Genomic DNA, 27,483 nt, shown 5'->3' with positions numbered 1-27,483 from the left:
TGCAATTAAGTAGGGACACCAAGTGAACCTCAGGCCCCTTTACATGGAAATTTCATTCCAGTCCTTTAACAAAGAAGTAGCTAGCTGAGCGTGGTGGCGCATGCCTGTTAGTCCCAGCTCCTCAGGAGGCTGAGGCAGAAGGATCACTTGAGCCCAGGAGTTCGAGACCAGCCTGGGGAATACAGTGAGACCCCATCTCAAAAAAAATAAAAATAAATAAATAGCAATAATAAAGAATACAAAGGTAGCAATACTGCAGGATAGCAGGTGCCTGAAAAGTGAAGAGTCTTAGATTCTAAAGTAGGAAGCTGTGAACATCTTCAATCCAAAGATGCTCCAACTATTGTGCTTAGCAACACCAGCATGTCATAAGAAGCCAATTTCCATATACCTTCTCATTTTAAATTATATCCTTAGGAAAAATAGGGCATTTTATTGAATGGAAAAGGAACACTGAAGTGAGTAAGAATTAACCAGATGTGAGTGAGGAGTTGGCCAGAAACTCCTACACCATCACGGACGGCCGGACAGCCATGCCCTTCCGCTTCAGACTGGATTTGGGCGTGGTCTGGGTTCAGCTGTTTAGGTCTGCTTTACGACGAGGCCACACAGAGCGGAACAGATCAAATCAGGCCAACCATCTGATCAATCTGTCGCATGTAGATACTCTTTAAGGGCAGAGAGTATCTCCTCTCATCAGGAACACGATTGCACTAGAAGACAAAAATGAGGGAAAGTGTGAATTTTGAATTAAAACCCCACGTGTTGATCTCACAGGAAATACGGTTGGATGACTTGATCTAGGGTTTCTCAGCCTGGGCACCGCTGACACTTGGGGGCAGACACCCGTTGCGGGAGCTGTCCTGGCACTGCAGGGAGGTCAGCGGGACCCTTGGCCTCTCCCACTCGGTGACAGTGGCAGCTCCTGCCCTTCAGCTGTGACCATCAGACATGTCTCCAGCCACTGCCCAGTGTGCCTTGAGGAACAAAATCACTCCCAGTTGAAAACCACTGAGCCGATATACTCACCCTACAGGTAACGAAAAAGGAGACCCAGGGAGGCTAAAAGACATAACAGCAAGAGCTTAGCCCGGGCCAGGACTCAGAGCTGCAGCCCACGGCTCCTTAATCCACCCAGAATTCCAGAAAATATTTTAGCTAGTTGAAAACACTGTGTTTTTCTGAGTTATGTTCTTCACTTTGTTGCCCAGGCTAGAGTGCCGTGCCGTCAGCCTCGCTCACAGCAACCTCAAACTCCTGGGCTCAAGTGATCCTCCTGCCTCAGCCTCCCGAGTAGCTGGGGCTACAGGCATGCGCCACCATGCCCGGCTAATTTTTTCTATATATTTTTAGTTGACCAATTAATTTCTTTCTATTTATAGTAGAGACATGGTCTCGCTCTTACTCAGGCTGGTCTCAAACTCCTGACCTTGAGTGATCCCCCCGCCTTCGCCTCCCCAGAGTGCTAGGATTACAGGTGAGCCACCTCACCCGGCTCTCCCCTCCTTCTCGATTACGCTGTCACCTAATCAACACTCCGAGGCCTGTCGGGGGTACGGGGCCTGTCTACTGTCTGGCCTGTCAATGTAGCCCAGAGCTTGATGCTGCCGACCCCCCCGGCACCAGGGGAAGGGGAAGCGCAGCCTGTGACGAAAGGGCGCCCCCAGCCATGGCCAGCGGCCTGTGGGGAGGTAGCCGAACTCTGACAACCAAGGCACTGTAGGACAGCAACACTAGAGAGTGACTGGGTCCTCATGTCCCTGTCCTCACTCCCAAACCATGCTACTTGATTCAGATCAGCACAACTACCTGAGACTTCCACTAGGGACACAGGACTTCATTTCCAAACCTGCCCCACTGCCCGCCAGGACAATCTAAGCGTGCCAAGTGAAGCCCGACCTTAAATGAAAGCGAGTGCTTGCTGCGCATGGGAGGATTGTCGTCAAAAGACACAGTGACTCTGACTGCTTCCATTCCCTCTACAAGCCACTGGTGGGTTCCGCCAGCAGCCCCTTGGCCCTCTGGCTTCCAGTGGGGGCTGCCAAGGACAAGCTCCAGCAGATGAGACAGGGCCGAGGACAGACAGGGTCACTGGAGCCAGATCTGAGCAGTGGCTCCTACCACCCCCTCCCTTGGGACTCCCTCCGTCCAGGTTCCTCTGACCTCTCTCTGCCGGCCTCTGCGGCCAGGAGTGACAGGGCCGCCACTGCCTCTGCGGTTCGCCTACACCCTGACAGCTCGGAAGCTCTTCAAATCCCCCCACCCGACTGTGCCATCAATTTGCGGTCAGGAATTCTGAGCAACAAAGGAACTGGGGGCACTTTCTCTTCCTCCACACACAAACCACCCCCGGAACTCACGTTGGAGCTGGAGTTGATGACTTTTAGCTCGTGAGACTTGGGCCTGTGCACAGACTTGCCCTCTTGGTCCTCCCAGAAGAATTCTTTCCAGGGTGACTCCCGAAGATGCTTGTCCACAGACACGACGTGGCCCTCTGTCGTAAACACGTATCTGGTTCCAGATTTGTGCACCGGATTCTCCTCGTCAAACAGCTAGAGGGAAAGAAAGAAAGAAGAGGCACCGTCAGTAATTGGAACAGCCTGGAACTGACTCACAGGCGTGTGTCCCAGCCGCTCGGGGAATAGAACTTGCTCGGGTCTCACGCTTTTCCCTGATGACCAGATGAAAAGGCATCGAGTAGCAACCGCAGCTCCCAGCCCAGGCTGCAGGACAGAACCGCCGGCGTGCCTGGAGCTGCCCCGCCCACACACACCCAGACCTACAGACTCAGAGACTCCGGGGCTGACACCAAGCGCAGAGAGTCTACGCAAGCTCACTGGCTGATGCCCATAAGCGAACCTATGAGTTCTCAGGCTGGAATTCTAGAACTATCCCCGCTGGCACACACACCTAGAACCTGTGGGAGGCATGAGGGAGAGGAGGCTCACATCTTTTTTGTCACCCGATCCCAGGGCCAGCACAGAGCCCAACAAGCCTGCCGACACCAGCTCATCTCTGGCGTCAGAACGCGGGCTGGGCTCTGAGGATGCAGCAGCCCCGGGGCCGTCCCTGCCCTCACCCACGGACACAGCGGGATAAAAGAGGGTGAGGCAGGTGCCTAGAAAAAAGCCCTAACCCAGAATCGGGCGAGGCAGAGCAGAAGGCAGGCGTGTGGTGAGCGCTGAGTGGATGGACACTTAGAAATCCTCAGAGACGGAAGAAACCGTATGTGGTCACCTAACTACTTCGCAGACGAGGGACACGGAGACTCTGTGCAGCTTGTCAGAATTTACACAGTAGCAGGAGGAGAACGGGGTGGGCCCCGGGTTTTCACCCCAGCTCTGCGTTCTTCGCCCGCACACACCCTGCGGTGTCTCCTTCCTTCACTCCAGAATTTGCCCTGTCACTGTCCTTCTGACACCGGTGGCTGCTGGGCGGGGACACTTGGCCAGGCTCTGACGGGCCTCTTCAGCCGGCCTGAGCCGAGTGAGGACCACGGCGCACCCGAGGATCTGGCGGCGGGACAGCTGCCCCCCACTGGCAGGACCTCATGGGCTGCGGGTGGACACCCCTCTTTTGTGAAAAGAGGTTTCAGACACAAAGGAGTCGTCTCAAAGGACTAGACCCATAGCTCCAAAACCTGGCTTGTATGGAATCACGGGAGCTACTTGTCAAAATTACAGATTCCTGAGACCACTTACTCTAAAGACTCGAACTCAAGGGCCCCAGGGTGGCTCTGACCCGTCCAGCCCCAGGCCGGGGAACCACAGAACTGAGCGACGCAACTTACCACAGCTGCTGTCCCTGAACCTCGGCCCCGGTTCTGGTTCTCAGTCCACACTGTTTCCTAACCAGAAAACCCCAGCCCCCGGCCTTTGGAAGCCTGCTCTTTCAGAAGCCACACACAAAAAAGCAAGTAGAAGGCCGGGCGTGGTGGCTCACGCCTGCAATCCTAGCACTCTGGTAGGCTGAGGCAGGACGATCACTCAAGATCAGGAGTTTGAAACCAGCCTGAGCAAGAGCGAGACCCCATCTCTACTATAAATAGAAAGAAATTAATTGGCCAACTAAAAATATACAGAAAAAATTAGTCGGGTGTGGTGGTGCATGCCTGTAGTCCCAGCTACTCGGGAGGCTGAGGCAGGAGGATCGCTTGAGCCCAGGAGTTGGAGGTTGCTGTGAGCTAGGCTGACGCCCCAGCACTCTAGCCAGGGCAACACAGTGAGACTCTGTCTCAAAAAAAAAAAAAAAAAAAAGCAAGCAGAAAGAAGGCAAGAGAGCGGGCACAAGTGCACAGGCACCTACACACATGTGCCCACCAACAAGGTGGGAAGAGCGCTGGACAGAGAGTCAAGACCGGGATTCAGGCCTCAGCTCTGCCGCAGTCACCCCAAGACCCCAGGCAAGTCACCCGGCCTCCCTACACAGGCTGCAGTTCCCGCGAGGGGAAGAATGCACGCTGCCTGGGTGATCCCTGAGGCTCCTCCCTTCTCTCCCGCCTCCCGACACAAATGTACGTCTGAGGACATGTGTACGGGAAGAGGTGGCTGGGCTGGGGGTCTCGAAGGTCACGAGAAGGGAAGGGCCATCAACCCCGCTCCCTCCCTCAGACAAGCCCTCCCGACACTGCACTAACGCTGGTCCTCTAGCGACAGCACCGGCACTTCACACCATCTGTGACTGCCGTCCGTTTCTTTGTCTACTTGAGAAATGACTCCTCCATGCGTTGGAAACCATGAAGGACGGTGGCAACACCCTTTTGTTCTGGCAGCGCTGTGTCACTGGGAATGCACAGTGTCGCCGTGCCCAGTAAAATCTGCCAGGAGACAGCCTGCTCAAACTAAACATCCCCCGTCGCTCCTGCCACACACTTACCAGATACAAGTATTTGCACGTCTCGCTGAGGAAGAAGCTCTCCATCCGGTCCTCCGTGGACTTGTCGATGACGTGGTGCAGCGTGGCGTACCCACATCTACGAGACAGTCACCCCGTCAGTCCCGCCTCTCCTCCTCCCACCTGCTGGTTCATTCAAAAAACGGGAGTATTCTCTTAACAGGATAATCAACCAAACCCTCTAACACCGCATGAAAAAAAAAAACGACGTTTACACTAAAGGGCTCTCCTGAGTTATCTATGAAGTTATTTCAAAAGCGCTTTGGCTGCTAAATCACCAGGTCAGCTGCAGTCTGGAGAGGGGGGCAGTGGAAGACGTTGGCCAAAGGCTTAACATGGCTCCCAGGGAGTGACTGGCAGCATATTTAGAAGGACTAATTTAAATTTTTAGTACCGATACTTGTACAACTGACTTGCTGTTTGGGTATTCTAAAATAGTATTTTGTAAGAAAATAGTGGGTAAAAACTCATAGTGGGTAAAAAAAAAAAAGCAGATCACAAAATTGAAATATAGAGTATGTTTTTTATATATACATATATATACACATCATATATGCAAATATATAAAAAAGATGGTAAGGATATATACTTCAGTGCTGACTATGGTTATCTCTGTATGTGGAGATTACGGTGAAAATATTCTACCTCTTTATATTTTCTGTACTCCCCAAACAGTTTAATGAATGCACTGTTTGTATAACTAGGGGAAATAAGTTACTTAAAAGGAACACACATAATCTGCTGGAACCTCACAAAAAAAAAAGGCGGGAAGGGCAAAAAAAGCAATCCCCACTATAATGGAAAGGTTCTACTACACCAAAAGGTAGACAATTTCCCTAGGAAATTAACATTAATGAGCTGTTGTATACATCCAAATGCAAACTAGGACAGGATTTCCCCAGCACAATTCAAAGTAAATCAAAGGTGGCCGACAGAAAAAGAAAGGAACTTAGGAAACTGACTTGACTTTTGTGTACTTTTCCAGACTCTGCAGAATATCCATTCCTACATGGAGGTAGAAGGGATTCTTGGTCGCCTAGAGAGAACATGAGAGAACGTGATCCAGCAGGGCGTGGGAGACATGCCTCGGACAACCGCCACGGTGACCGGTGACCGCAGGGATCCCCCGAGGACAGGAGCCACCGGCCAAAGGAAGACACAGGCCGATTCACCTTATCTTGTAGTCACAAAGGTTAGAGGACTAAGGTACGTGTCATTCACATCAAAGCATGCCGATGACTTGTCTACTTTAGCCAGGGTAGGACAATGCGCTCCAGGGTAAGACAATAAATACTCTCTTTGGTTCTCCTGCGCCTCACCGTGGTTAGAAATAAAACAATACCCACCCTGACAGTACCATATCTGAGAACAAATCCAGTTTCTGTCTTGCCTCAGAACTCTCCAGAAACTCACAATGCAGGCACAGGTACAGGACCTTGTCCCCAATTCCAATCACAGCCCTGTGAGGAAAGGCTAATGAGAACAGACTTTGAAAACTATCTAAAAGAGGCCTCCACACTTTCCTCTCTAATCACCCTAAGAAATCAGTCTTGGGGTTGCTTACTCTTCTTGGCACGTGCTCTCAGATGATTTTGTTAGGGAAAAAAATTGTCTGAGAAGACGACAAGCCTTTTGCCCAACAAACAGTTTAAAAGTCGGGGATCATCTTTAATTCATGCCTAGTGACAACCTGCAGCAGCAAAAGCAAACAACGACAAGGCTGCCCATCTCTGGATTAAAAGAGGAGGGGTGTGGCTTCAAGGGGCAAAGCTGTGAAGTGCAAGATTTCTCTGGATCCTAAGAAAATAGTCAACGTGAAGAAGAGGCTGAAAATAGCAAAGAGGCAGCGACAGAAACAAAGAAGTATAAACTCACGGGCAACGGGACTAAGCTTAAGAGGAGCCATCAGACAGCATCGGACGACTGTCCTCAGAGTGTACAGCCCTGCTCTACACGGGGCCCAGAGAGGCCAAATATCATCTTTTCCCTTTTTGGAGAGATTACCTAAAACTCATGAGGTCTCTCTTTAGGCATAAGGACTATTCCTAGTTCCATAGGATTTTTCCCTTTCTTCATCTAAAAGCAAATGGCAAAGATTCAGCATTAAAAAACTATTGAATAAACCCAAACCATAGTACTAGTCCTACTAGCAGAGCACGTAAAAATCAGGTTTCCCTTGCCAGGGCTTACCCGCTGTGGGAGTCTGTCGTAGGCCTACTGAATTACACTGAAGGCCGACTTCTTAGAAAGCTAACAGCTTATGCTGCTGTATTTGTGAATGGATAAGGACTTTCCGTGTGTATATATATGTATGGCTTATACATATGAAGTATAAATATCTGGCTTCGACAATCAGGGAAAAGACATTTCACAGTTAAAGTGACATTCCCTCTGGCACTAAGTAATTTCACAAAAGATGAACACTGTATGTTGTTTTCTTTTTCTCCCCTTCTTTTTTTTTTTTAGTAACACTAAACAAAAATAGGCATTCAGATGAATCCAAGATTATTTCCTTTATCACCAAGAAAAAAACATTTTCTTTTTGTCTGAATAATTAGTACACAGACTAGGGCTCCATAGCATATTAGTACAAAATTGTATCCCAAAAAGGTGTTTTTTTTTTCTAGACAGAGTTTCACTCTGTTGCCCAGGCTAGAGTGAGTGCAGTGGCATCATCATAACTCACAGCAAACTCAAACTCCTAAGCTCAAGCGATCCTCCTGCCTCAGCCTCCCGAAAAGCTAGGACTACAGGCATGTACCACCATGCCTGGCTAATCTTTCTACTTTTAGTAAAGATGTGGTCTCATTCTTGCTCAGGCTGGTCTTGAACTCTTGAGCTCAAGCAATCCTCCCAACTCAGCCTACCAAAGTTCTAGGATTATAGGCCTGAGCCACTATGCCCACCCACTAAAAAAGGGCTTTTTAATCAAATAAATTTAGAACACACCTGAACACAAAATCTTCCTGTTGAATATTTAAAGATGTGAGATATAAGTCCTATGGTAAAAACATGATTCAGCTTGCAAAATATGAGGTTAAAAAACATTGGACTGCAGACGCCTTCTCTGTCCTGTGAAGCCATGAATGACACTAAGCACAAATGAGACTATAGATAGGTGGTGACTCTATCAGTCATTATGAAACAACATAATTCTAAATCAATCAGCTAATGCTTATTATGAACCAATGGCTACAGGTCTTCCTAGTGTTTACATACAAGCTACTATTCAGCAACCTCTAGTACCTGGTAGAGGAGATAGGTGGATTCCACTAACTCTGGTCTCAGCGGATAGAAGAGAACATCAGGGGCCTGTAGCTGCCAGTTGTACCTCTCAGGGAGGGCACCATAGCGCTTCCAGATGGCATAGTAAAAGGCATGGAGGCAGATGGCATCTTCCACATCTCCTATCAGCACCTAAGAAGAGGACCCAGGTCATCGGGCTGAGACACTATTCCCAGAGTGCCAAGACATGACACAAACGCCCTGAGCTCTTCTCCACTGCCCAGTTCTGTTTTTTTTTTTTTTGAGACAGAGTCTCACTTTGTTGCCCAGGCTAGAGTGAGTGCCGTGGCGTCAGCCTAGCTCACAGCAACCTCAAACTCCTGGGCTCAAGCAATCCTGCTGCCTCAGCCTCCCAAGTAGCTGGGACTACAAGCATGTGCCACCATGCCCGGCTAATATTTTTCTATATATATTAGTTGGCCAATTAGTTTCTTTCTATTTATAGTAGAGACGGGGTCTCGCTCTTGCTCAGGCTGGTTTCAAACTCCTGACCTCGAGTGATCCTCCCGCCTCAGCCTCCCAGAGTGCTAGGATTACAGGCGTGAGCCACCGTGGCCGGCCCGCTGCCCAGTTCTTATCTGACCTACAAACATGGCTGAAGATAAAACCAATCCAAAAGTGACAACTCAGACAAACAGATGCCCTCCCTATCTGGCAACCAATGCCAAATTGATGGGGACTGCACATGAAGAGAGGTTAAATGTACCAATGAACAAATAAGCAACTGAGAGATGGTTATCCAAACATCACACAGTTACATTTCGAGCATGGTTTGGCACTTACATAGTATGTCTCTGTTCAATATTCTGCGGACTAATTTCACAAAAACAATGATCAAGACATGTTGTGCTATTAACCTCTAAAATCCAAAGGAGCTAATAGAATGCTCTGGTATCAAAAAAAAAAAAAAAGGGAGGGGGGAAGGGGAGGCCCTTTCTAACGATGGTTTTATTCTCAGCAAATCTGACTGCAACATACCTGCAGTCCAGGGAAGAAGGCCTGCAGAGAGTCAATCCAGGTGTTCATCAGCTGCCCACTGAACATGTTCACATTGACATAGAGTGGGGGGTCTCCTTCTCCTTCATTGCAGGCCTCCCGCCTGCAAACCCAAGCAGCACATTCAAGGGTGAAAAGAAAGCTCACCAACAGACCTCTGTTTCTCCAGCAGCCCCTGGCAGTTCCATTTAAATGGAACCGACATTAACTTTTTCCAATTCATTCCTCAAACTCTTGGAGATAGACTGTCTCTGTCTATACTAGACTCTAGCAGAAGACAATACTTACCATAGGATAAGACTTCTTAACTCAACCACTGTAATATATCAAGATTTCACAGTATTTTGCAGAAAGCTCTTTGACAGTCAGGTTTAAGAACCCTGCCATGTAACAGAATTCAGTCTAGAGCATGGGCCTAAGTTAGATTGGGCCTGAGCAGGGAAGCTTGGTTCTTTCAATACGAAAAGTCTCTTCTCTACTAAGGTCTTATGGCAAAGGGCTGGAGGAAGGTATCAGATCGAGACACTCAGGGATTACTACTCAGTTTAGTTTGGAACTTAGAAAAGCAAAAATAATTCAACTCCAGCCAAAGGCCTCTTACTTAACCTCAGCACTCACACAGGTGGGTCCTACAACAGCTGAAGTAAAAATGGGCACAAGAAAATCCTACCAAGCGGAAGGCTCAGTGACTGTAACTTGCACTGGCCATTTACCATATAAATGCATGCACAGACAGACCCGGGCAGGCGAGCATGACACCAGGGTAGAACCACTGGGGCTTCTTAGGGCTCTCTCTCTCCTGCACAACTGAGAAGTGGCAAACAATCTTGTTTTAAACAAACTCAAGAGGGGGAAAAAATGTGGCAATTGTCCTTTCTTTCATCAAGTGTAAAGACCAATCCTAACAATTCTTTGCTTCCGCAGACATAGCCAGAAAATAAGAAAAAAAACAGTTCTTTGCAAAGTAAAAGAACCAAAATAGCTCTGTAATTGTCCTGCATTACATACAGCTCTACCTGCAATTAAAGCCACAGCTAAACACTAGGAATGTGTCACCCCTATAGGAGCTGGTCTCCAAGACAGCCCCCATAACCTCTACCTCCTGGTGGTCACAACCTTGTGTGGTCCCCTCCCACGCTGTGTCAGGGATTCCGGGTGACCGACAGTCTGGCAGAGGTGTGGGCACAGCATTCCCAGACCCGGTCACGAAAGCACCCTGGCTTCCATCTTTGTCTCTCTCATATCGCTCACTCTGCGGGCAGCCAGCTACCACAAGCTACCCACAAAGAAACCCCGGTGGCAAAGAGCTTCGGCCAACAGCAGGGAGGAGCGGAAGCCCGCCAGCCCTCACCTGAGTAACCCCATTTGGGCCTGGACATGGCTGCTGCCCTGGCGAAGAGCTGACGACAACCTCCCGAGAGACCCCAGGGCCTTGGCTTGGCTGCTCCTGGATTCCTGTCCCTCGGAACCGGCGGGAGAGGATATTTGTTGTTCTAAGCCACTAGGTTGTGGAGAACTTCACTGTGCAGCAAATAGATGCTAACACAGTTCCTCCCCAACCTCCCCCCCAGGATGACTGACAAACCAGTAAGGTTTGAGAGGCAGTAAGGTGACAACAGGTGAACAGACCCTGTAAAGTTTACATTAAAAAAAAAAAAAATCAAACATTTCAGAATGCATTGCATTTGCTTTATACGGAAGAGATGTTAAGGAGACATACCCTCTTCTTAAGTAGTTCTGAATACTCTGATATGCAGCATTAAACATTTCTAGGTCTTCTTTTTCTCCAAAGAGAATGTAAGATTTCAAGAGGTATTCGTAGAAGGAGTCCAGCCCAGCACCCAGGCCACTCTGCTTTCCAACCCAGTGGCCCGTCTGAATGTTGACAACATTGCCTGCAAAAACAAACAAGGCACTTCAGGTCCCAGCTGTCTTAGAGGACAGGCAGGGAGAGGGGACAGGACCCCAACACCAACATCACTGCTCCTCAGCACCTTTATCAGCAGCCTGGACAGCCTAGAGATCGTTCTGAACATATCATGTGGAACTGCTGACACAAAATGGGGATAAACATTTAATGCAAAATAAAAATAGGTTTGTCGTTTTGCTTTTCCCAGATAGAGGATACATTTTAAATCCAAAAAGTATTCACAGCCTTTAACCCAGTACTGCAATTCCTGGGAATTTATCCTAAAAAAAAAAAAATTTTTTTTTTTTTTTTTTTTAGACAGAGTCTCACTCTGTTGCCTGGGCTAGAGTGCCATAGCATCAGCCTAGCTCACAGCAACCTCAAACTCCTGGGCTCGAGCGATCCTCCTGCCTCAGCCTCCCAAGTAGCTATGACTACAGGCATGTGCTACCATGCCCGGCTAATTTTTTTCTATATATTTTTAGTTGACCAATTAATTTCTTTCTATTTTTAGTAGAGATGGGCTCTCGCTCTTGCTCAGGCTGGTTTCTAACTCCTGACCTTGAGCAATCCACCCACCTCGGCCTCCCAGAGTACTAGGATTACAGGCGTGAGCCACCCCGCCCAGCCAAAAAAAATGTTTTTAAGAAAAAGGATTATGTCGTTTACCAGAAAATTATATGTACTACACAAAAGAAAAAAAAGAAAGAATCTAAGTGTCTAACATGAGAAGGAGTTAATGGATGATTGTGTGGCTTTTAGAAATGGACACTTCTGTAGCTTTGAAAACAAGGTAACAACTTGAAAATACTTGAATGACCTGCTAAATGTAAAGCAGAATAAAAATACTCGTTTATAATTGAAAATATATAAAAGTTGCACATGTCAGGCTGAAAGGGCGTATGGAAAGCTAAGAAGTCGACAATCTGGAGTGACACTAGTCAACCATTTGGGGACAGATTTACAGTTTGAGTGACTTATTTCTATTGCTATTGTTAAATACAATAAATTTGCACATGAATTTACAACTTTAGCAGTTATATGAAGTAAAAACCCATTTTAAAGTAACATCTTGAGTTAGCAAAATACTGATAATTACCGAAGAAGAATGAGTACATAGGAGTTATTATTCATTATGCTTTCTCTTTACTATTACATATTTGAAATTTCCCATAATTTTTTAGCTGGGCATGGTAGCTCACACCTCTAACCCCAGCACTTTGAGAGGCCAAGGCAGGAGGACTGCTTGAGCCCAGGAGTTCAAGGCTGTAGTGAGCTATGACAGGGCTACTGCACTCCAGCCTGGGCAACAGAGTGAGACTGTAAAAAAATAACAATAATTTGTTAATAGTATCTTGACAAAACATTCTCAAGCAAAAAGAAAAAAAAAATCCCACACCTAACACAGATATAATATGGTCTTTCAAACTACTACCACATGCCTCGATTTTTTTAAAGCTTTTTTTTTTTTTTCTGTAGAAATGGGTTCTTGCTATGTTGCCCAGGCTGGTCTTGAACTCCTAACCTCAAGTCATCCTCTGACCTCAGCCTCCCCAAATACCGGGATTATGGCAGTGAGCCACCACACCTAGCTCGCATGCCTAGATTTTTCAAAAGGAGAAATCTGCTCCACCAGTAACTCTAAATTCCTATATTTAGAACTTTATATTAAAACAATAAAATCTGCCTCAGAAGCAGTTCTTTTTATAGCATTTCCATTAACAATAATTTTCAAGTGAAATATGCCAAGGGATCCAAACCTCAAGGGAGCCTTCAAACTGCAAAAGCTTTATTCTTTTCCATCAAACTGTACAGCTTCACTCTAATAAAAGGTCACATAAATAAATTGGACATGGGCTGGGCACGGTGGCTCACGCCTATAATTCTAGCCCTTTGGGAGACCAAGACCGGAGGATCACTTGAGCTCAGGAGTTAGAAACCAGCCTGAGCAAGAGTGAGACCCCCATCTCTACAAAAAGTAGAAAAATTAGCCAGAGGTGGTACTATGTACCTGTAGTTCCAGCTACTCGGGAGGCTGAGGCAGGAGGACCACTTGAGCCCAGGAGATTGAGGTTGCTGTGAGCTAGGCCGATGGCATGGCACTCTAGCCCAGAGACAGAGAGATATGTCTCAACAAAAAAAAGAAGAAAAAAGAAAAGAAAAAAAAAAAGAAATTGGATGGGGGGAGGGGGTGCAGTGGCTAACGCCTGTAATCCTAGCACTCTGGGAGGCCAGGGCAGGAGGATCGCTTGAGCTCAGGAGTTCAAGACCAGCCTAAGCAAGAGCAAGATGCCATCTCCACTAAGAACAGAAAAATCAGCCAGGTGTTGTGGCGCACACCTGCAATCCCAGTTACTGGGAAGGCTGAGGCAAATGGATCGCTTGAGCCTGGAAGTCTGAGGTTGTAGTGAGCTACAATGACGCCACTGCCACTCTACCCAGGGCAACAGAGAGAGACTCTGTCTAAAAAAAAAAATTGGCACACGGCAGACACTGAGGGCCATTCTCTCTGAGTTATCAATTTTAAGAAGGGAGTGGAAAAGAGGGAGATCCCCAGAGAAGATGAAAGGAAAGGGGACCAGAGGGGACACAGTACCAACAGCAAGCAAAGGTGCCACCACACCTAATAGTCCTGTATCGTTGCTCCGGAGATTCCAAAGGGCTTTCACTGCTCGTCTGGCCACCCACTCAAACGTGGAATCCCCCAGCAGCCGGCTCAGAATCCCAAACTCCACCAGGAGGGAACCAGCTCCCGCCGTGCACGTCTCATTGTTGCTGTCAGGAGGGACTCCCGTCTTTAGATTCACCTGGGGACAGGAAGAGACAACGGCTTCATGGCAAAACCCAAGGAACCCACGGGGCTGCAAGGAGAGCTCACAGACACTACACGTGGTTGAGGAACCCGGCTGATCATGGTGACAGTCAGCCCCAAGGCACATTTGAGATGAACATGAGAATTATGTTTAAAAGACACAAACAAAATAACACCACCAGACCCTGGTCTTACTAATAAAAGCAAGTCTTCGGGGAATAATTTTAACACTGTTCACTAAACTACCTACTTCCAGCAGGTTTTCTTCATGGTTACACAAGCTTAGGTGTTATAAACAAATGCAAACTACAGAATCACTTCTAAATTTTAAGTGAGCTACTATGAACGCGCTCCTGCTTAGCAAACAAAAAGCAACCTCAGACTGGGACAGAGAGGAGGCACAGGGAGGCTCTGTGGTCTGGCAATTCTCTGCTGGTTGCCTAAAAGGCTGACTCAATTCCCAGAGGAGGCCTAGGCTTGGCAAATCAGATGCCAGCCACAAAGACATAATCTCATTCCAGATCTTGGCATTTAAATCAGCATCTCACTTGCTAGTCTGTGCAGACTTTGATTTGGAAGCTCCATGGGAAGCATTCAAAAGAACGCGCACTGAGCTCCTACAATACCCACGTGAGGATCTCTGGGGAAATATGCCCAAGTGAGAAATGAAGACAAATTCCCCACACTATTTTGCAGCAGAGAATATAAATCACACATGTAAAAGGACTTAAGAGTACTGAACACAGGAACATGAATTCCTTAAGTCGAGGATTAATTCAGATATGTCACTGTATGCCCAGCATAAAGGAGGTGCTTGATAAATGCTAAATGAATTAAAAAAACATGTATATCATATTTAGGTCCAAATTCTCCCAAGAATACTGCTTTCCTCTTTTATCTTAGCCCCATTCCTTCCCCCAAATAAATTAATGAAGAGAAAATTCAGGAAGATGCTGTGATGTCAAACACAAAAGGTCGAACCAGTCTACCTACCCGAGGATAGGGGATCCCTGTCTTGGTGTTTTCAAAAGCAGGGAGAAGCCGCACGGCCAGGTCATGGGCCATGTGCAACAATTCATTATCATAGTCCTTAATAGTCATGTCACCAAAGGGCTGCTTGGAGTCAGTTATGATTCTGTGGGCAGAAAGGAGGCTTCCCAGGACCCTAATAACAGGGAGAACAAAAAAATAATCAAATCACATTGCTTGTAAGTGCGCACAATCCAATTTAGAAGGAGAGAAGTGGCCTCTATTTCCTGTGGAATCAGAGCTGCCTGGAGTCAGAAAGACTTGATTTAATGGCCTCTTGAAATCCCTTCCAGCTCTAATAAGAAATGATTGATTCTTAGTTAACCACATTACTGAACAGGAGAAAGCAAGACAGAGGCTACAAGGAACAACACTATTTAAAATATCTTTGGTGATCTGAATCTTAAGGCAGTAAGAAAAGGGGTTATACTAATTGGCAGTGTTCTAATGGTTCTCGGAATAAATATTCTCTATTAGTATTATTAAATTACTCTTGATTTATTTCACTTCGGGGGGAAAAACTTAGTCACAGAAGAAAAGGAGAAAGGAAAGACAATACATACTAAGTAACTTTTGTAGTTTTGGCTGCCAAGCAACTGATGCACTTCCCCAGCATCTGGTAAAGAGGCAAGGTGAGCAGGAGGAGGAGGAGGAGGAAGCGAGAAAATGACCCACTCAGAGGCTGGAGGCTGCCAGCTTAGATCAACGGCCGTATAGACCTATGAATGTTCCATTCCAATGAATGAAGTGGATTGTGACATTTTTCAGAACGAATGTTCTCATAACTTTAAATAAATATTACATCTATAAACTGGAATGTCATGCAATAATGCAATTTTCCAAATATTTAAATTAAACCCATGAAAATAGTCACAATATATCAAACTAAAGAAAGCAACATACAAAACTGGGAATATATGGGAGCATGATCGCAATACATTAAACACTGAGAATGAGATTAGTGAAGAAAGAAACACAACAAAATGGTAAACAGTGGTCTTCTGTGGGTGGGAGTTGAGATGGGAAACTTTCATTTCCCTGACAAATATGTGGTTTTCCTAGGACACAGTGAAAGAAAGAAATGAGACCAGAGACAAAGGGAAACCATGAAACTCTGTATTAGGTGGATACCAATCTTACACCCACTGAAACATAAATGTCTTTCTCTTCAGTCCAAAATGTGATCACTTTGAAACATCAATTATTCCAGTTTTGATAAATATAAAATGAACATGAACACTGCAAACTGCCCCCATAAAGCCTGTATAGACTCCCTACCTTACGGGAATTATTCTCCTCACACACAGAAAAAGAAGCCTTTAATCCATTTTATCTGTGATTTTACCTTATCGTGGCCTCGAAGACTTGCACGGTGGAATCTTTGTCAAATGAAACTGTGTCGATCACTAACTTGACTGCTTTCTGGAACTCGGATGAATTGCCCATTATCTTTAAAAAGAGGAACACAAGTCATTACGGCAGCTTGAAATGAAACCAAGGCTCCGTAATCACGGCAGCCAGGCCGGCTCACCGCAACGTCTGTATGTGGTTTTGCCACCCTGGGAGTAGACGCACAAAAAGTAGGAAAAGCACGGTTTTTCTCAGAATATATTCCAAGACAGATGGCAAGCCCATTTCCTCCAACTTGAGAGTCCTACCTCAAATGGCAAAACCGTGAAAATAATTCTTTATAAAAATCACTGGTACTTCTCACCTTCCTACTGCACCTCCTAAAAACTTCAGTCTAATCTCATTTAACGGGCAAGGCACTGCAGTTCCTAAACTTCTGGAATGGGTAAAAGTAAATCAGCAAGTTGAAGAAACAAAACTTTTCCTCCGCTCCTCAAATAAATCAACAGCTTGAGTGCTTGGCTCCCAGAAGACCAAAATATCTGGAAAACTGAACGTACTTGTTGCTTGTTATCCAAATGTCTAAACACTTTGAGAAACGATGCTAATATCTTTTGGAGCATAATGTAAAACCAGTCACATTTAAAACAAATAAAACATACGAATAATTAGCTCTTTGTTCTTTTTAAAAAGCGATTAGAATTACAATTCGTATTTTAAGTGGGTGAATATGATGTTATACTCAGCTGTCTCCTATATGAAGTGCAAATTGAGCACAAAATTTTATATATAAACCTGAACTGAAATGAGTTCATTCTTTTTAAAATGCTGTGATAATCCTGGGATCACAATGACATCATAAGGAAGCACATGAAAAAAATAATTTTTTAATTTGTATTTTATTTTATTTTTTTGAGATAGAGTCTCACTCTGTTGCCCCGGCTAGAATGCTCACAGCAACCTCAAACTCCTGGGCTCAAGCAATCCTTCTGCCTCAGCCTCCTGAATAGCCGGGACTACAGGCATGCGCCACCATGCCAGGCTCATTTTTTCTATATATATTTTTTAGTTGGTCAATTAATTTCTTTCTATTTATAATAGACACAGGGTCTCGCTCTAGCTCAGGCTGGTTTCAAACTCCTGACCTTGAGCAATCCTCCCACCTCAACCTCCCAGAGTGCTAGGATTACAGGTGTGAGCCACCACTCCTGGCCAAAATAATTTTTTTAAACCCAAATAATTTCTTTGAAGTATGTCTTATTTCCCAATATTTATTGGTCTGCTATATCTTTTCTCCCCACTCATTAACATTCTGCTGTAACATGCAGAGCAAGTACAGACTTTTTTTCTGGCTTTCAGTTCTTTCTTTTTAAAAGATTATGCAATAATGCTACAAATTGGGCCGCACGTGGTGGCTCACGCCTGTAATCCTAGCTCTCTGGGAGGCTGAGGCGGGAGGATTGCTCGAGGTCAGGAGTTCGAAACCAGCCTGAGCAAGAGCGAGACCCCGTCTCTACTATAAATAGAAAGAAATTAATTGGCCAACTAATATATATATATAGAAAAAATTAGCCGGGCATGGTGGCACATGCCTGTAGTCCCAGCTACTCAGAAGGCTGAGGCAGGAGGATCGCTTGAGCCCAGGAGTCTGAGGTTGCTGTGAGCTAGGCTGACGCCACGGCACTCACTCTAGCCTGGGCAACAGAGTGAGACTCTGTCTCAAAAAAAAAAAAAAAAAAAAAAAAAATACTACAAGTTGCATCCAATGGCCAGGAGATTGCTATCTTCAGACTGTTTCTGTAGCACATCTGTTAAAGCCTGTTTAAAATGTTAGTAAAAGAAAAGGAAAACCTCAACATAAGTAACACCTGAAGCACTAACACGTTAAAAGCCAGACATTCAACAATGAAAACCATAGAGACGGGTCTGCTTCCTGACAGATGTTCACCAGCAACAATATCTCGTGCAGATGCAGGTGCTGACACGATCTCAGATCGAGTGGAGGATAGTGAAAGAGGCCAACAACTCTTAAGTACATCTTGAATTTACCATTGTGGTCAGAGAGCTACAGACAGAGCCCAGAGTAACCAGGCTATAAAGTCACTCACTAGTTTGAGAAAAGCTAGATTGGACAGAAGAGTTAAATAAGTGGGGTTTATTTGGTTTCTTGGCTTTTTTTTTTTTTTTTTTTTTTTTTAACTGTATAACTTCCCAGAGCCTTGAAAATGGTGATGTGCATTGTGGCCCTCCAATACCGAGACAGACATGAAGGATTTCTCAAGTTCATATGGGAACAGAACTCTTCTTTCAGGTATTGGCCAGGAGAGGTGGCTCATGTCTGTAATCCTAGCACCCTGGGAGGCCGAGGCGGGAGGATGGCTCAAGGTCAGGAGTTCAAAATCAGCCTGAGCAAGAGCAAGACCCCATATCTACTAAAAACAGAAAGAAATTAGCTAGACAACTAAAAATATATAGAAAAAATTAGCCGGGCATGGTGGCCCATGCCTATAGTCCCAGCTACTCGGGAGGCTGAGGCAGGAGGATTGCTTGAGCCCAGGAGTTTGAGGTTGCTGTGAGCTAGGCTGATACTACTACACTCTAGCGTGGGCAACAGAGTGAGACTCTGTCTCAAAAAAGAAAAAAAAAAAACCTCTTCTTTCAGGGAGTATACCCTTGAAATCTGTGTTGGGAAATGCTGGATTAGTGGGAATTCACTTTTTGAACAAATATTTGTACTCCTACTGTGTACCAGACACCATTAAGTTGGGGAGGAGTAAGGTAAATAACAGAGATAAGGTCTCCATATTCAACAATGGGCAAAAAACCACAAAGCACTCATGGAGAAGGAGTGAGCTTTCATAAGCTATGCATGAATCTTAGGACTTTTCCTTTTAAGCAACACTCGTAGGCTGAGTCAGCCTGCGGTATCTTCAACAAGTTAGCTCTAATGAAGGCCGCACGTACTCGTACGTGTCTGGGCACATTCTGATCGGTGATGGTGATGACTACATGGAAGCAGGAATAACTTCAGCAGGAGCTACTAGGAAACTGAATTGCTCCACAGCTGAAATCTGTCAGAATGAAACCCAACACTCCCAATTTCTTATTAGGCCAAGGGCCTAGTCCTATTTCTGCTACTTATTTATTTTTTTTTTTTTTGAGACAGAGTCTCGCTCTGTTGCCCCGGCTAGAGTCCCGTGGCATCAGCCTAGCTCACAGCAACCTCCAACTCCTGGGCTCAAGCGATCCTCCTGCCTCAGCCTCCCAAATAGCTGGGACTGCAGGCATGCACCACCATGCCTGGCTCATTTTTTCTTTTTTAGTTGGCCAATTAATTTCTTTTTTATAGTAGAGATGGGTCTCGCTCTTGCTCAGGCTGGTTTCAAACTCCTGACCTTGAGCGATCCTCCCACCTCGGCCTCCCAGAGTGCTAGGATGACAGGCATGAGCCACCATGCCCAGCCTCTGCTACTTATTTATAAAACGAGGATGCAGAAGGATCTCACAAGCTCTTTCCAAGTTCTGGTAATTCTACTACTAGCAAGACACTGGACAGTTGTAACACAAACTTAGCTAGCATTACCCAATGCTAACTCCTAACAGACAGCTCTAAACTTTTCTATGGAATGTTAAAAGAAATAAGAAGAAATGATTAAATACAGGATTTGGGCTAGAGTACCATAGAAATTTTCCCATGGTAAAGGCTTGCTGGACAATGAAGGAGAGCAAAGAGTTGTAAAATCACGTTTACTAAGGAGATTTAAATCCAATGCTATGCTGAGACACAGACCCTTGGAAACTGTGTTCTGTGGCAGAAGGTCATGGAGCAGATGCAGTGTAGACACAGCCTGGCAGTAAGTCCCATGTCCCCAGGGCTTCACTGCCATCAGAGTGCTGCTGCATATCTACTCAAAGGTCTCCAGCTCCCAGAGTCAAAGAGCAAAACCACAGGAGGAGGAGGTAAAGTCAGCATCCATGCTGGCAGCTCAAGCATGGAGTGGAGCATCCACAAAACAGGAAGTGGCAAATAACAGAGGCGTGTTTATAGACAGCCCCACGTAGGAGCTTGCACCACAGCTCAGACGTGCCCCTGAGGAGCCAGTGGCTAGCTAATATTTAGGGTACCAGTCAACCCCGAGATCTCTGTCTTACTCCTGGAATATGATTTTTAGTGACTGTCAATATTAATGAGAGTCTCTATGGATTCCTTTAGAGAATATGATAGTGGAAAACTGAGAGAAAAGCAAGTTCTCTAAAAACAAACATACATTTCTTCTCCATTTTCTTTAAGAAGAATCACATTTCCCCTCATTTAACCTTCAGTGCTTTTCTTGTACTCCCTATTAAGGTCATTAAAATAAATAATAGCTAACAAAGCTATCAGTACATTTTGTTCCCTGGAATTCCCACTGCTGGGGTAAACTAGGGGTAATCAACTCCGAAACACCTTAACTAATTAATAAAAAAGGAAGGCTGAGCACTTACTGCAAGTGTATCCAACGCATCGACAAGGGTCAGTGAATAGTTCCCTAGCACATCGTTGATGTTCAGATTTGAACTGAAAAAGAAATAAAATTAAAATCAAACAAAGGTACTTTAACAGAGGAAAAAGACAATAAAGCTAAATACCTATCAGAAACTAAAATTGCCAGAATGCTTAACTTATTTAGGAACTAATTATGGGAGAATAAGTATGGCAAAGGTCTTTTTTTCTTTGGTAGTTTTTTTTTTTTTTTTGAGACAAGAGTCTCACTCTCTTGCCCAGTGGCATTGTCATAGCTCACCAGAACCTCAAACTCCTGGGCTCAAGCGATCCTCCTGCCTCAGCCTCCTGACTAGCTGAGACTATAGGTCCACGCCACGACGCCCAACTAAGTTTTCTATTTTTAGTAGAGACAGGGTCTCACTCTTGCTCAGGCTCATCTCAAACTCCTGATCCTCCCACCTCGGCCTCCCAGAGTGCTAGGATTACAGGCATGAGCCACTGCACCTGGCCAGCAAAAGGTCTTTCTATCTCAAAAGCAACAGTTTCTATACTGTCTATAAGTAGAATCGAGTCATGGAACTGCAGAGACACTTGTACTATAAGTGGAAAGAACATCAGGGGAAGTCAGCAGACTGTGAACCAGAGTCATCTGCCCTTTCTAACAGTTTTATCACCATAAACAATCTCTTTGATCCTGTCCAATTTCAAAAACCTGATTTTGCAATCATTAGGAAGTAAAGACCTTGTCATATGACCTACCTTTAGTACTTTCATACAGAAATGAGACACTACAGCGCATTACACACAAAAAGAAGTAAACACCTTAAGTTACGGTCTCATTATTACTCATCTGTCCTTTGGTTCAGGGAATAAATTAACTTCCATGCACTATTTTTTCATTAACATCTCGTCCAAAGAATCCCCATTATTTCCATTGGTGCTGAGCCGATGTCTTTCAACATGAACCAAGGCAGGAACTCCTCTCCCTTCTTGACTGGAGCTGCATAAATGTTTCTGCCACACACCTCTCACCCCACTATCAACAGCAAGTTTCCATTCTGGAACAATCTCAAGAGACCAATTTCTAGATGACAATGAGGGTAACACTCCTCAGGCACTCTGATATTACTTTATAACACTAAAAACTGGTAACAACAACAAAAACCAATATATCTGGGAGGACAGGGATGGAGTAGTAGTGCAAGTAATAAAGCACAGCTTGAGAAATTCTGGGGACTTCATTTACTCCTTGGTCCCATTCCCATAAACCAAGAAAATAACTGCAGGTTCTTGGGGGGAAATGATAGTAAGACAAGAAATAAGACAACTGGCTAAAGATATTATTAGAGACCGAACAGACAATGCCCCAATTTCATTTCCAGCTACAGATACACTGATGTCTGTCGTCTTCCCTCATGTCCCCAGAGCACTTTACCTGCTCCTTAGACCAAGCGCCCTAATGGGGGTCTGTCTCACTTCCCTGGGGAGAAGCCTCAGGTGAGCAGCGAGGCCTCCCGTGTCGGGGCTGGCCTGCTGTGCGCTCTGGAAGGCCTCCTCCCTGCCTCAGCTGCAGAGAACTGTCCCTTAGGTGACACGGCATACACACCCTCAATGTCTGATCTCAGCCGAACCTTCAGTTGCCTTGTTTTATGCTATTATTCCACCTAAACTAGGGCAAAAATATTATAGCATAATTTTAGATGCATTTTTAAAAACAAGCTATATCGAGGGGGCTATCTAGGAAGTAGGGCCAGCTCATCTCGCACAAGCCAGGAAGTCAACAAACTGCATGGCTGACAACTGCACCTGCTTCTTCTATATGTTGATTCTTTTTAAATAAATTTATATTTAAAAATCCATAGCTCTTGGGGTGAGAGCCATGCATTCAAATACGCCTCTCAAGGGCAGAGCCAGCCAAAAAGGGTACAAGAAATGCCAAAGGTTGGAGGAGGAGCTAAAAGGAGACAGATACCCATGCTCAATTATGCCAACTCAAGAACATTCTGCTGGGTATAAATATTTAACTATGTTGCTCTGCTGCCTGGAAACAAAGAATGGGCTCCAACAACCCACTTCATCAGAACATAGTTCCCCCATCATTAAGCATCCAAGCTAGGCAGCGATCGAGAGAACCACGTGTAACTACCCTCTCCTGAATGCCACCCTCATCTGCGTGCGCCATGTGTCATTCTCTCCACCTGCACAGGCCCATTGTAAATTGTGAGCACTGTACTCCTTCCTATGTTTCAATGTGCTTCTCCTCCCAATCTATAACTAAAATGGACCCAGTTTTAAAATACTTCCCGATACAATGAATGCCCAGTCACTGATGACTTGCCACAGCACAAAAGAAATAGGAAAAAAAAATGAGTATTTGCAGTAACTATGCAATTCCTCCTTCCCCTCTGGTCAGAGCCACTTGAAAATCTGGAGTGTTCGTTAGAACACTTTTAAATTCATTTCAACTAAATAACTGATATACTCTTTCAAATTGTGCCAAAATTAAAAAAAAAAATGGGGAAAGGAATGAAGGGGGAAAATAGACTTCATAAAACCCTCAATAACAGTGTGAAAATATGACGACTCCTTTTTATGTCAGCCTGCTACGCAGGTAAGACTACGGATTTGTTCTTTGTACATATTCTTATCAATGTAAAGGCTGACCTGATACCTTTAAGTGCCTCAAGCCAAGAACTCAACCTTTCAGTATAAGATGAGGCTCAAAAGTACACGTTTCCACATGACCAGCTGGCTGAACCACAATTAAACTCTCCGCCTAATTCACCATGTGTGAATGTTCATGGCACTCACTCCACTGTGAATTTTCCAAGTTCTTATCACCTCAAAGCAGAAAAGATAAAGAAAACCAAGGCCTTTGATAGAAAATTTTTGATGAGGTAGGTGACAAAAACCAATTCTATGTGTTTTTAAAAAGTTCTCACATATACCTAACCTGTAACAGCTGCTCAGAAATCTACCTGGTGCTGTGGAGCAGAAATAAGCTAAGAAACAGTCCCTGCGCTCAACGGATTGACAGTCTGGAGAGACTAGATGAAGGGAAATGAAGGTGAACACACAACAATACTCAATTTTCAAGTAACATTAAAATGTGTGAAAGCAGCTCAAAGAAAAGGAACCAAAAGGAGAAATGAGTAAACCAAAGAGAATCACCTCCACTTAGATGGTCACAGAAAAAAGACGTGACCCCTTACTCTGGAGGAGGGCAGGATTTCAGAAAGAAAGAGGGAGGCAGGAGCCCATCCTACACCACGTGTGTCTAGGAATGAGTCCCTTTAAAGGCCAATATTTGTTGGATTCATTACTTTGAGATTTGCTTTTTTGTTTTAACAGCAATATGGTTGTGGAGAAAGGGAGAACGGCTCACCATGCCCAAGGCTCACCATGCCCAAGGCCGGAACTATAGTTAACCATTCAGAGGATTGCAAAAATGTCATCTCCAAATTTACACGATGACACTTTGAATGTGGATCCCCCAACACAACTTGGGGGTGTGAGAGGTACTGACTGCAGAGAACTCTGCAGCTGGACAGAAAGATTCGCTGTTTTTAAGTGTTTAGGTTTTATTTACTTCAAGATAACTCCCCACCCAACCCCCAGGCAAACAAGACAGGCAAGATAATAAGCCTCAAGTTCATGTGACTGCAAAGAAAAGACACACGTGTTTAACACCCATATTTTGTACATAATATTCTGATGGTGATGTCACTCTATTTTTTAAGAGAATCATTGGAACACATCTGATTTTTGCTTAATCTGGAAGATTTTTATTACAGGTTGTTTATTTTGGGGAACATCCATGTGCCCTCCTATTTGCAAGCCAGAATAACAAAGCTTTGGTTCTAAAGTTTCTTTGAAAATACCAAAGCATGAGGAGTTAAAGGAAAAGGAGCACAAAAAATTAACTTTCCCACCTTTTGTAAGCGGCCAGGGTGTGTACTCAAGGGTGTGTACTCAAGTACATGAGGGTGTACTCAAGGCCACCAAAAACCCAGAGCTCTTTCACCTCCTCAAAGACAACAAAGGCTTACTAAGCTCACACGCTATTTCTGACACCATCTTTCCAACAATATATCTGACTCGAAGCAACCTGATCTTAACTTACTCAGACTGCCAGTGTACAACCGAACCGAAACACTCAGCAGGAGCCCTCATCCTGAAATGAAGGCTGACGAAACCACCCGGGCCAGCAGGTTAAATCAACGTTCTTAACGTTCATTACAGAAAACATCGAAATGTCATCAAGTCACTCTCAGGCCCACAATACTCCCAGCTGAAAGTGTTATCACAGTCTCCCCTTAAACTGTTTTCTTCAAGGCGCTTACTGAGAGTGCTCTCTCTCCTCTTTAATACTAAGAGCATTACTGAGAAAGCACAATCAATATCCAAAATACGTACACACGCTTTGATGGCAACTATGTGAAAAAATGTGTAGGCATGTGGGCAGAAGCTGGAAGGAAAGATAAATTAAAAATAACTGTCTGGTGGGATTTTATGCTTTCTTTTCCCCCAAAACTTAATGACGTTTATTCTCCCTCCAAAAAAAAACTGAGATGGAAAGAAAATACATTTTTAGGTATAGAGTCCCCTCTCTAGTTAAGTGAAACAAACAATTCATTTCCTACAATCTGGAAAGGTCCAATTTTTCTTTCAGAATTTAGTATTTTTTTTCCTCAAAACAACTGAGACAGAAAAAAACACTCTTTATATATAAATGCTGATATGGTTAAGCAAGAAAAACTCCCGAGTTTCCCACAATTTTGTAAAGGCCCAGGCCTTTGAAGGGCCTTAGTGAAGCAAGGGGCTGGGATGTACCCTTCTCTAAAAATCATGCTCTCACGCTGCAAAATTTAAGGCATGAATTTGTGGATCACCACAAATTTTTTTTAAAAAACTTCTCAAGCAAAGGATTAGAGACTCTGCCCCAAATGTCCAAAGGCACTCACGTGTGGTGGGTCACAAGACCTAGAGCAACACTCCCACCTAAAGGGAGGAAAGGGAGGACGCGGCCACCTATCTGGACTGACAGGGTTGGTGGCAATGCGCATTCCTTCCCTCCAGGTAGGAGGTCCTCAGCTGGGCTCCTGGACTTTGATGTCAACAGGCCGGAGCCCTCGGCCTTTGCAAACAAGGCTGGTGTGGACTGCGAGGGCGGGCTGGCCTTCCCTGACAGCCCTGCCGCCGAGAGTGGGGGCGCTTAGGGGACAGCCAGGACAAGTCCACGACGCTGACAGCCAACTCAGCACCCCAAGGAACCTCACCCCAGATCTAGCCGGAGAGCTGGCTTCCCTCCCTGCCCCCCAAACCAGGCCTCAGCCTACGGTTGTGACCCCGCTCTGCCTCCGACTCACCGGACGGCTTTGGACAGAGAGGTCCTGTCTCAGGACCAACTCCTGAATTTCTGACTCAGAGGAAGACCCGGGGGTGGCCCTTGGGGCAGGGAGCCGCGTTTACACGGGGAGCAGAGACTTCGTTGAGATGTTGCGTTGATCCGGAGGAAAGGCTCGAGCCGGGAGTGTGAAGACCGCCCCCGTGACCCCACTAACCCTGACCCCACTAACTCTGACCCCACTAACCCTGACCCCACTCCCCAAGCCAGCTCTCGGCACTGCCACAGTCCCCGCTTCAGGCCCCTGGGCCTCAGTTTCCCCATCTGGACAGCTGTCCCGAAGTTCAGGGGTCCCCTGACTCGAGACACGGGGGACGCCAAAGGGGTCGGCGGCAGCCGAGGCAGGGCGCTGCCCCCAGGCCGCCAACGGCCCCGCCGGCCTCGGGGCGCCCGGGGACGCGCGGGCGGGCGGGCGGAGGGCGGCGCGGGCTACTCACGGGTCCCCGCGGTCGGGCCCCCGGCCGCGGCAGTGGATGGGGTTGAGCTCGTCCTGCGGGAAGGCGTGCGCCATGTAGTTGTCGTAGCCGAAGGCGAACATGCCCCGCGCCAGGTCGCGCATCTGGGCGCGCAGCTGCGGCGGGAAGGCCCGGCTGTAGCGCCGCTCGTACTCGTCGCGCCCGCGCCCGCGGCCGCCCAGCACGTAGCCCCAGTGCGCCGGGCCGCACACGCCCGGCCCGGGCCGCCGCGGAGCCCGGCGCCGCCCGCCCGCCGCCCCGCCGCGCGCCGGCGGCTGCAGCCACGACGGGCCGGACGGCGGCGGCCCGGGCCGGGCGGAGAGCGCCGGGGCGGCGGGCGGCGCGGCGCCGTCGGGGCCCCTCAGGCGCGGGAAGCCGAAGCTGAGAGGAAAGCGCTGGTAGAAGCCCACGCTGGGCCCCAGCCCGAAGACGCACCACAGCACGCCGTGGAGGCCCAGCCGCAGGAGCACCAGCCCCAGGACGAGCGCTCGCCATTGCATGGTCGCGCGGGCGCCGCGGGCATTATCCCAGAGCGCGGGGCCTCCCCGCCGGCCGCCGCTCCCGCGCCCGGCCCGCAGCCCGGCCCGCCGCGCCTTTAAGGAACTCCGCCGTGACGCACCAGGAACTGGCCCATTGTCCCCAACCCCCACCCACCCCCACCGCGCCCCAGGTCCTCGGGCCGGGCCCGCCAGGCCCCGCGTTCGCCCGCCCGGTCGCCCGGGATTGGCCCGGCCTGGCGGGGCGCGGCCGGGGACTCCCTCCCGCGCCACTGGCCGCCGCCGCCCGGGCGTCCGCGGCGCCGCGAGGCCACGCCCCGCCGCCGCGCTGGCCACGCCCCCTGGGCGGGGCCGCAGCGGGCCC

General features: G+C 46.8%; 1 protein-coding gene across 1 annotated transcript; it reads right to left on the bottom strand.

Annotated features, from left to right (window-relative positions):
* Positions 1–413: 413 nt before the first annotated feature.
* On the bottom strand, positions 414–27,263 carry EDEM1 (ER degradation enhancing alpha-mannosidase like protein 1). Its single transcript, XM_012761161.3, has 12 exons — positions 26,605–27,263; positions 20,760–20,832; positions 16,270–16,373; positions 14,889–15,060; positions 13,707–13,890; positions 10,895–11,069; positions 9,157–9,277; positions 8,140–8,310; positions 5,856–5,929; positions 4,876–4,972; positions 2,361–2,552; positions 414–713 (listed from the first exon to the last, which is right to left on the bottom strand). The coding sequence occupies exons 1-12, from the start codon at positions 27,120–27,122 to the stop codon at positions 624–626; spliced, it is 1,971 nt and encodes a 656-aa protein (XP_012616615.3). The 5' UTR covers positions 27,123–27,263; the 3' UTR covers positions 414–623.
* Between the last annotated feature and the right edge of the window lie 220 nt (positions 27,264–27,483).

Source organism: Microcebus murinus, chromosome 28, assembly GCF_040939455.1.
Source record: "Microcebus murinus isolate Inina chromosome 28, M.murinus_Inina_mat1.0, whole genome shotgun sequence".
NCBI lineage: Eukaryota > Metazoa > Chordata > Mammalia > Primates > Cheirogaleidae > Microcebus > Microcebus murinus.
This window is presented reverse-complemented; position numbering and strand designations above follow the sequence as displayed.

Coding starts and splice junctions, on each gene's coding strand:
- EDEM1 (XM_012761161.3), bottom strand. CDS start 27,122: ATGCAATGGCGAGCGCTCGTCCTGGGGCTGGTGCTCCTGCGGCTGGGC. Junction 15,061..16,269: donor GTCTTCGAGGCCACGATAAG/GTAAAATCACAG, acceptor CCCTGTTATTAG/GGTCCTGGGAAGCCTCCTTT. Junction 13,891..14,888: donor CAGGGATCCCCTATCCTCGG/GTAGGTAGACTG, acceptor TCCTGTCCCCAG/GTGAATCTAAAGACGGGAGT.